The sequence below is a fragment of the Sparus aurata genome, chromosome 15 (assembly GCF_900880675.1).
Source record: "Sparus aurata chromosome 15, fSpaAur1.1, whole genome shotgun sequence".
NCBI lineage: Eukaryota > Metazoa > Chordata > Actinopteri > Spariformes > Sparidae > Sparus > Sparus aurata.
This window is the reverse complement of record NC_044201.1, coordinates 3797509-3808732: the sequence shown is the minus strand read 5'-3', so window position 1 is coordinate 3808732 and position 11224 is coordinate 3797509. Positions and strand designations below refer to the sequence as shown.

The following is an 11224-nucleotide window of genomic DNA, read 5'->3' as shown; positions in this document are numbered from 1 at the left end:
ATAAAATTGTTGTACACAAAATTCTACTGTCATATACACAAGTCTGAGAAATTGTCTGTGTTAGGATTGTTTTTATGTGAGTATGAATCTAAAAGCTGTGAGTGCAAAGTCTTGTGAGCACAACTCTCATTTCTACGACTACGAAGTCCTCACTGTGAACACAAATTCAAGTTTTTGGGTACGAGTAGAAAAGTGTTGAAATGACGTCACGTAGGTCACAGGCAGGTCACAGGAAAAGTAATCGAACTCCGATTACTCCAAACGCGCATGCACCAAAGCCTTAGCTAACAGCAGTGTGGACCGGGTGGAGTGGAGATGCCAGCATAGGTGAAGCATCACAGGTAAAGTCTATAACGTGTATGTCCAGTATTTACTCATAAAAATTGTACTGTTTTAAATAATATGCAGTTCGTGGACTTACAGACTTACTGCTTTAGCTTGCAAGCTAACGACATGTAGGTGACGCGTAATTAGTGCTACTATTACTAGCATTAGAAGTTGGCTTGTGCTAGTTAATTAGCACTGACCTACAAAATGTGACATAATCAATTTGAGACATAATGTTGATCAAAATACGACTTTATCGATACGTTGTGTCAATTTCTGTAAAACAGACAGTTGCTATAGACGCCGCTCTGATCAGAGGAGCACAGATGGAAAGAGGCTAAAAATTAACTATGCGGGACATTTGCCTTATAGTTCATTTTTGCACTAATTAAACAGCTTCAGAGTAATAGTGCTGATTAAATTAACGACTTGTAACTTGTTACATGGAGAATGGAGCCTCCGACCCGGTGTCCCAGCTCTCGTCTCTGCAGCACCGCGACACAAACGCGCCCCGTAACCCGTAATCTGTTGTTTATGACAGATACGACTACACAATATACACGTCATAATGTGTGTATGATAATCCATCGATCCACTGATTGATTTCCCGCTGGCTTCCTTGTAGACAAATGCACATGACCGAGAGGAGGGTTAGCAAAGAGGAACAGAAACCGGACTTATATGATGGACAGATTTATGTCAATTTAGCTTGCAAGCTAAAGCAGTAAGCCTGTAAATCCATGAACTGTATATTATTTGAAATGGTACCATTTTATGAAATAAATATTGGATATGTACGTTAATGACTTTACCTGTGATGCTACTTTAGCTGGCAGCTCCACCCACAGTGCCGGCCCTGAGTAATTTGGTGCCCTAGGCAAGATCTTAGCCGTCAATTTCACAATCAGTGTTCATACACTCACACAGAAACTGCATGTATGTATTCAAGATTTTATTTATTTTAAATATCACACCAAATAAAAACCGACAAAAGAAACAAGTGATAAGAATACAATATAAATAAGGCACTGTGCAAACATATTATCTCTCAGCCTCAGAGTGCCATCTCTCTCTTATCTATTGTCAGCCACTTTGCAAAACGACCTCCAACTCCTCCATGTTGCCATGTGGGTATTGTGCTCCTGGCTATCCTCATGAACCTTCAACAAGTGGCTTACATTTTACTAGTCCTTTAGTCCTTCCTTATTAAGTCTGTATTTTTTTGGAGAAAACATTTAGCAGCAGAAACAGTGCAAGCTATCAGTCCTGTTTGAGTACATCAGCCAGCTTCTTTTGATTTTTTCAGCATTGACTAAGACTCTGTTACAAAAGTCATGTTGACACTCTCCCATCTTTGTTTTTGGAAATGTGTAACTGCTTTTTATTTGAACTGGTCCTCTGTGAACTAGTCAGAAGAGATGTCCAGTCAGCCTTTAGTCCTGATGCTGTCACTGGGCTGTGCTGAGGTAGAAGGACAGGAGCACCTGATGCTGTGTCACTCTGCTGTGCTGAGGTAGAGGGACAGGAGCACCTGATGCTGTGTCACTCTGCTGTGCTGAGGTAGAGGACAGGAGCACCTGATGCTGTGTCACTCTGCTGTGCTGAGGTAGAGGGACAGGAGCACCTGATGCTGTGTCACTCTGCTGTGCTGAGGTAGAGGGACAGGAGCACCTGATGCTGTGTCACTCTGCTGTGCTGAGGTAGAGGACAGGAGCACCTGATGCTGTGTCTCTCTGCTGTGCTGAGGTAGAGGACAGGAGCACCTGATGCTGTGTCACTCTGCTGTGCTGAGGTAGAGGCCAGGAGCACCTGATGCTGTGTCACTCTGCTGTACTGAGGTAGAGGGACAGGAGCACCTGATGCTGTGTCTCTCTGCTGTGCTGAGGTAGAGGACAGGAGCACCTGATGCTGTGTCTCTCTGCTGTGCTGAGGTAGAGGACAGGAGCACCTGATGCTGTGTCACTCTGCTGTGCTGAGGTAGAGGCCAGGAGCACCTGATGCTGTGTCACTCTGCTGTGCTGAGGTAGAGGACAGGAGCACCTGATGCTGTGTCACTCTGCTGTGCTGAGGTAGAGGGACAGGAGCACCTGATGCTGTGTCACTCTGCTGTGCTGAGGTAGAGGACAGGAGCACCTGATGCTGTGTCTCTCTGCTGTGCTGAGGTAGAGGACAGGAGCACCTGATGCTGTGTCACTCTGCTGTGCTGAGGTAGAGGCCAGGAGCACCTGATGCTGTGTCACTCTGCTGTGCTGAGGTAGAGGACAGGAGCACCTGATGCTGTGTCTCTCTGCTGTGCTGAGGTAGAGGGACAGTAGCACCTGATGCTGTGTCACTCTGCTGTGCTGAGGTAGAGGACAGGAGCACCTGATGCTGTGTTACTCTGCTGTGCTGAGGTAGAGGACAGGAGCACCTGATGCTGTGTCACTCTGCTGTGCTGAGGTAGAGGGACAGGAGCACCTGATGCTGTGTCACTCTGCTGTGCTGAGGTAGAGGGACAGGAGCACCTGATGCTGTGTCACTGGGCTGGTGAAATATTTTAAAACTGCATCTGAAGAGAGAAGAGAAGTATATGTGACCACTGCATGTTACATTTTAATAAAAAAACAAAAACAAAAACAGATGCTTCATGGGTGCTATACATAAGACTAATAATGAACATGTGATGAGATTCATTCAGTTTATTGTCATTGCAATACAATTAAGTCTAAACAGAGTACAAGTGCAGTGTGTGTATATATATCTATATCTATATCTATATCTACATATTCATTCGCCTATGAATGATATGGGAAAGCTAAGATGTGGAGTATTTACAGTAATACACTTTAACACTGATGTAAACTTTAACAAACATAAACTAAACTATGACACAATAAACCAAAAGCTTACATCTACCCTGTTATAAAGGGGATGGAAAACTACTAGCATTTTAACTGACATACTAGCAGTAAAGACACCTGTAAAATAACACCTGAACAGATCTAACGTTAACCTACCAAATGTCCCTGATGAATTTAAGGTGGAGTAACATTAACACACATCGACTCAGCTATTTATTGATTATTAAACAATGCTGCTATCGTCCAAAGTAAGCTAGCAAGCTAACACTCTGCTCCAACAACGGTAACTACGATCGTTAAACTATTAATTTACTTTCTCTTCATCATATTGACGTTACTGTACCTCTATCTTCTTCACGTCTTCCTCTTCTTTCCTTCTTTTCCTTCACTGGGTGCCAGATGGTTTGTCTTTTGGACCTTGTGGTTCCGCTACAGTTTCAGTAAGTCTCTCTCTTGGTGTTGGGTAGGGGTGGGCGATACTGTAAATTTTGGTATCGATTTGATACCAAGTAATTACAGTGCCAGTATTGCCGATAACGATACCGATACTGATACTTTTTCTTTGAAAATTACTGATCATTGAATGATTTTGTACTTTTGCCTTTATTGACTTGATTATGATTATGATAATAATAAAACACAGGACAAAGATTTTAGCCAATAAGAAAATAATATTTAACATAATTAAATCTATAATCTATCTGCATGAAGCCTAAATAGGAATACTAATTTTCCTTCAACAGCTACAAAAGGGTAATTATACTCTGCCCTATTCATACTTCAGGTATGAGGTAGGCTATATATCTAAATATAAGCATATATTTTTGAGTTCCAGTTAAACAATTAAGATTTATTTCAACTGTCCGAATATATAATAATAGTTTAAGCACTCTGCTAATATTACATCGTTGACTACCAGTTACACTAACAACATTAATTAATGCTGGAAATAACTTTCACTTCTAGAAATTGCTACCTGGATATTGTTGAGGTTTTTGAACCTGTGTGAACCTGAGTGAGCAGAGTGAGAGAGGTGGAGAGGAGCACTGCACATTAGAGAGCCGCTGTGCTCACACAAACTCTGTGAAGAAAAACAAGTGATTTGCTGAACTTGTAGAAGAGAAACTACAACAAGGATATCGATCTCATCACGCCAGTATCGATCTGATACCAATACTCACCTTGGTATCAATACTATCGATATTTGGATCGATCTGCCCACCCCTAGTGTTGGGGTCTCGGTCCGGTCAGATTCCAGCAGCTCGCCTCTTGACCCGCCCCCCCTCACAGAGGACAGGTACAATGCACCGTTTTGAGTGATCGAGGTTCGTTTACTTTTCCTGTGACCTGCCTGTGACCTACGTGACGTCATTTCAACACTTTTCTACTTGTACCCAAAAACTTGAATTTGTGTTCACAGTGAGGACTTCGTAGTCGTAGAAATGAGAGTTGTGCTCACAAGACTTTGCACTCACAGCTTTTAGATTCATACTCACATAAAAACAATCCTAACCCAGACAATTTCTCAGACTTGTGTATATGACAGTAGAATTTTGTGTACAACATTTTTATTTGCACACAAAAGTTTAAGATTACGAATACGAATGTTAGAATCCTGGACACGTCTTATTGACAGCGATCTTACTCCATAGAAGTACAGACACTACTTTAATCTCCTTTGTCCACGTCCGTTGTAAGCAACTCTGATCTAATGAAGCATCTCTCAGTGGCACACGCTTCTACAAAACTAACAATGGCCAAAAACTTGGCTGCTGCGTGGTTCAATGGTGTGCAACTTCACATTTGTTTGGACTGCAATGATACCGTTAATAAAATATTTCATAAATGCTTTACAAATTCGCCAGCATTGTCCACCGGAGCCACCACAGTCACGTGCGCACCAGAGCCATTCACTGCAGAGCCCACCGTGACCCCCCACCTTAAGAAACAAGCAGATTTATACCTGCAGCGGCGCGAGCTGGACCGGGATTTTGCCAGCAGGTTCGTTCCCGTTCTGTTCTGTGCATCTAAACTGACTGTTGTTTATTAATAAGATTAAACGAGTCCGGACCGAGTCTGTTTTCGGGTCTGAGGAGATCTGGAGACGCGCGGACTACAAAGTGGAATCGGAATCTGTGGATGTTCGTGTGTAGCTAGCTGCTAGCCGCTAGCTACACGGCCCACCTCCTGAGGCGACGGACCGGATGCACCGGCACGTCCAAAACCGGACCTAGGGTAAATAATGTCCGCCACGCTTTTTCGCGAACATTGCCGTCACGTTTGCTTTGTGTCTGGTGCAGGAAGAAATGGTAAAAACGGGCTTTTGTCACGAAAGTGTCCAAGCAGCAAGTTTGGTTGTTGAGGAACAGGAAGTTGTGGGAGGGACCTAGGCGGATGATTGACATGCAACGACAGTCGGTGTAGAGACAGTGACATTGTGTTATGTAGTGTTTGGTGTAGTGTTTAGTGTGTAGTGGAGTCGTTTTTTTGTTTAATGAGTCAAAACAATGAGGAGACGGCTGAATGAGCATTGCCTGCATTTAAATGTAAATAGTTACATATAACTTTGAACATTTTTAAAATGTATGCACATATTTAGCAAACAACAATTTCTATTTGCATTATCAGTAATAAAAAATGGTTTGTTAAACATATTTGTGGTTTTCACAGTAAAAAAATCTAACTTTCTACTCGGATTTTAGTTTTTTTTTGTGATTTTAGGTCCATTGTGTTAATACAGTATGTCAAAATAAAAAAATAACTGTACAGTCACACATTTGAGGTTGTGCTGAAAATAATGACACCAAGTAAATAATTTTTAAGGTGAAATATAACGGCAAAATCAAAAATAGTCAAAAACTGCCAATTATACCCTGGAATATCGGATTTCACAACAAACCTAAATATCCCTGACGTCCCACCTTCAAACACAGCCTCATTTGGCCATCCATGAAAAAGCTACTTAACCTCCCACTTTTCTATAGGAATACATTTTTCTTACGGGCACTGCACTAATTTTCTAAATACATATGTAGATGCCAAGTACGCTAAAATGACTCCTGATACAAAAGGAGTAATCAAAGGTTTTCTCACTGCTTCATTATACTTAAAGTGGCATAAGACTGCACAATTGTAACAAGTCGTACTGAACTGTCATAACATGTCTAAACCAGAATAAAAAAAAAAAACATTTTCCTATCTAATTGTAGATTTATATTCAAGTGTGGTTCTGAGTCAGATTTTGGATTCCGCTAATCTGTGTCTTTGATATGTCAGCAGGAGGCAAGGCCAGCACTAGCCAATTGCCAGCCAACCACAGTAGTGGTTTATGAATGACTGTGTTGTTAATATGATTATTAGTCCCTTATGCAACTCAAATACATTTGTATGTATATCAAATATAATAATACAATTTAACATTTTTTCATCATTTGTGTCAACTAAACAGTATAATGAGAATATTTCACCTTCTAATTAGGCTACATGTTATAGCTACTTGTATGAAGAGGTGACACAGATTGTCGTTATAATTAGTTATCTTCATATGTATTACAAAATGGATTGATTAATCTAATGCAATGTATGATGGAATATGTCAAATGATATCTGGACTGTAAATTGACAAATGTACCAATTACTTCTATTTTTAATGCATTTAAAAAACACACACATATTTTCCCCAAAACATTATCTAAATGCAAAATATCTTTAAGTAATCGATTTCTAAATACATCAGTATACATCCCCAAACCATTAACAAAAAATCATACTTTTGCAATACATTCTCGAAGCAAGATGGCAGTATGTCACGTTATGGGGTCCATATGTCTATGGTGGCTGGTGTACGCATAGACAGAAGCTGTGTCCCAATTCAGGGTCTGCAAACTTCGAGTGCGCATTTGAAGTGCGATTACGTCACTATTCCGCGGCGAACGGTGTCCCAATTCAAAGTGTTCTCATAATGCACCCCACTGATGCGCACTCCTTTTACCTGTTTTTTAGGTTGCAAACAGAGAGGAGGAGGGAGGATGAAGGAGGACATGAGGCTGCAGAGAGGATGGAGAGGCTCTTCTCTGCTCCAGAGGACAATCCTTACATTATAGCTGTTGTTATTTAGTTAATGTATGGGTTCTTTTTATATTATTTGTTCATAATTGTTCATTTTATATAATTCATTAAATAAAATATTGTTCTATTGTTACACGTTGTCTATTCCATTCAGTATTTACAGCTTAAATACAATTTATAACAGCAAACTGCATCAAGTGCTACTTTTCAGGGACAACAAGGGATTTAATGTTTTCTTTTATTATGAAGGTCTTAACATTTACAACTATTTACAAAATTACAGCATAAATAACTATTTACAGATTATTATTCACTATTAACAAAAACAATTAGGCTATTATTGAAAACAATATTAAAACAGTAACAGATTATGTACAGTAACAGGCTGAGCAGGAGTCCCTGCAGTGCTGCTGGGCTGGATGGTGTCAGTGGGACATCATCTGGGTCGGTACTCAGGGTGTTTGGGGGTCCAGTCTCCTCTGTCCACCACATCCTCCATCAACTGGGTCTGTAGTTCTGACTCGATCGACGGCTGCCAGGTCATTAAGAATGTTTTAAGAAAGAGGCAATTTCAATCATAATAATAATAATAAATCATTACAACAAACAAAACTGTCTACCAAACACTTTAAATAGGAATAACGCCTTTAAAATTTAAATAAAACCATATGTGGCGATCAGCAGTTTATATGTCAGCATTAACGTAATGTATCTGTATGTTAATGACCCCAAACTGTTAGCCAGCTAATAATGATATTATTGATAACATTACTGTGGGTTCAATAACAGGTTTACCCCTCCACAGTCCTCTCAGCCGGAGATAAACCAGAGCCGCTTCTCCTCTTCCTCCACAAGCAGGAGGATTAAAAAGGAAATCAGGAATTCCTGAAGCTCAAACAGATCTGACAGTCAAACTTTACTCTTCTTGTCACTTTCACGGACCTGAGCTGCAGAAATAGTGACGTACAAGTAGAGGCGGGAACATCTGGTGACGCAACCAGGAAATGCTGCGAAGGGTTTTTTTTTTTTTTTTTTTTTTTTTTTACATAAACAAATCTATATACATTTGTACATTACACAGACAATAAACAACCAACACAAACAAAATATATACATATATACAAATACATAGGGGTATTAGCAAATCATATAGTTGTTTTTAATAATTCATAATATTACAATGTTCTTATAGCTTTTCTGTATTTCATGTTTTTTAATAGCTGTATGTAATATCTGGTTTCTATTTTAAATTAAAAATAAAAATTTGGTTTTTTGGATGACCATTTGCATTTATGGATGTAATATTTTCCTTGTAAAATAAAAAGATTAAACAAAAGCAGTTCCTTTCCCTTAAGTTTTTTTTCATCATAAGTGAGAATTATGTCCTTTTTTTTTTTTTGCTGCGAAGGGTAGACTGTCCCATTTCACAAAAGTTGACGCGGCCTGAAGGGCGCACCGAAGTACACTCATTCGGTGAGACCGCAAAGAGCGGGTCCTTGAAGTGTGCAGACCCTGAATTGGGACACAGCTACAATATACATGGGTGTACGCTTGTGGAACAAACAGCTTTACGTGCATTTTACGACAGTTAATAGCTACTTACGGCAAAACATGGCGTCACACTGTTCAGCTTGGTGGGTATGGAACTGAACTGAAGCCTGCCCGCTGTTTTTATTCTCAGTTCGTTCAGGGAGATTGAACATTTTAGCGCTGAGTAGAGTCAGCTCTCCGCTGTGCCTGGGCAGAGTTAGCGCGGAGCAGAAGAGACTTCGTCAAGTGAAATGGCGGCACAGAGAGGCATCCAGTTCCAGGAGAAGGTCAGCAGGCTGCTCAGCAGACAGAACGGGAAACCAGTGCTCAAACCCAATAGGACTCTGGCTCTGAAAGATGCTGTAGCTAACCGCAAACTAAAGAAAGGAGGTATGCTTAAAAACTGTACGGCCGTTTGATCTCTTCGAGGTTTCCAGATTGTACTCATTTAGACTGAAGCATCTTATGAAGGCTGACTCCCATAAGGTCAGCAGCAGAGGCACAGGGAACACTGGCTCGTCAACAACATGACGTGCAACTGGATACATGTCCCCATACAGATACGCAATACAAAATAAACAGAAGCCAGTCACACTATACATTAATATATACTATATTTTATATTTTGGTATTCATAAATAGATATTGTTTTGGTTTATTTGTTTTATCCAATACCAAACACATCAAAAACCCTGTAAATCTAGTGTTTCCATGAAGCAGAGTCGTCTTGGCTCTGCGTTAAAAATCGTATTGTCAACCAATTTTTTTAATTGGATTGTTTTTGTTTTAGTTGTACTGTAGCTAATGATAAGATGCTATTTTGTTAGCTTTTTACCAGCATGTGCTATATAGAAGAGAACGGCTAATTCAGAAATGGAGAACTGGCCAGCTGAGTTGTTAATTTAAGTGATAATCAGTTTGATAATTTTACATTTGATATTTTCACAAGTGTATCATGTCATTGTACATGTCATGAGGAATGGGATTTAAATGTTCTAAGTAATACACCTTGATTGGCTCTGATATCAGTCTATCATATCAGTCTATCAACTTAAAATGATTTATCTCTTTTTATTAATTAAAACACTTCAAAAGTCAAAATAAAAATATATATTTTGTAAAAGCTGCTGAGCTTTATAGCTTCTGCATCCAAGAAGACAAGTGTCTTCTTGTTTAGTTCATTTGTCTTGTTTGCTCTCAGAGATTATTAAATAACCTGATTTTCCATTAAAAGCTCAGTGCTTGTAGTAGAAAAAAATTAACAGCACATTAACTACAATTTTATTCAGCATAAAAATAATCAACATAAATGACATTAACTGTAAGTCTGGCAATTCATAAAATAAGATAATACTTTATTCATCCCACAAAGAGGACATTTGCAATTTGCATTTCCTGTTTCAAGTTCAAACCCTGGATCATTAGCCTGCAAACTACATTAGTGCACTAAAGTACAACACAAATGACCCAGACCTGGTGGAGGTCTGTGCTCTAATCACACCATTTTCTAATAATATAAATTACAATATATATTACAAATGATTGACAAAAATGTACATGCTATGATCATATTACTAGTACTGACTGACTTAAAATAGATCAATTATAAGTGGTGTTGTTGATCAGCATACTTGTGAACACCAGCGCATGTTATGGTGAAGTTCATGTTACCAGTGTAAACGTTGTGTTTGCATACAGAGATGTGTGGAACCACATCGGACTGTTGAAGAGTTAGCTTTACCACTGACTGCCTCCTGCAACTCTGAAAAAAGTTCGCTTGACTTACATCCGGGGGTATGGAGCCCTAGACATGGTCAAAAAAAAAAATTAAATTGTGGCCACAATATAGCTATAACGTGCGCACAAAATATTCATTCGTGCCCACGACATACTAAATAGTGGCCACGAATTAGTAGCCATGCGCTACTGTAACTGCACCGAACGCAGCCATGCAGTTACAGTAGCGCTCACTTTATGTATCTCGTTGCCAAGGGAACCTATAGCCTATCAGTGATCAGAATGTAGTTTGTATTGATTTGCAGGTTGTTGTTGCTCTGACTGAACTACTGAAGGTGTCTGTAGTGTTCTCTGGACATTTGTCCTTCAATAAAATCACAGAAGATTAAAAGTTAACTATATTATAAGCCTAATTAAATAACTGCCTAAATGCGGGATAACAAGATATTGACTAGAACAGAATAAGAAAAGACACTGACCTTAAGGACATCACGTAGACTATTGCGGTTTCTAGACTGCTTACCCAGTTGTCCAGGAATTATATTAATATCATTAATTAGTATTTCTTGCGCACATTATACTTCGTCACCACAAATTAGTATTTCGTGCGCATGTTATTCTTATTTCTTGGCCACGAATTAGTATTTAGTGGCCACAAAGTAGTATTTTGTGCGCACGCTATAGCTATATTGTGGCCAGAATTAGAATTTTTTTTGACCATG

The 11224-nt window shown here is 39.5% G+C and overlaps 1 protein-coding gene across 1 annotated transcript in view; it reads left to right on the top strand.

Moving 5' to 3' along the window:
* The first annotated feature begins 8802 nt into the window (after positions 1-8802).
* The window catches only part of chchd1 (coiled-coil-helix-coiled-coil-helix domain containing 1), an 8305-nt gene continuing 5883 nt past the window's right edge, over positions 8803-11224 (top strand). The window contains exon 1 of the mRNA XM_030440878.1: positions 8803-9155. Coding sequence (XP_030296738.1) covers positions 9017-9155 — 139 coding nt within the window. The 5' untranslated portion in view covers positions 8803-9016. The remainder of the gene's footprint in view (positions 9156-11224) is intronic.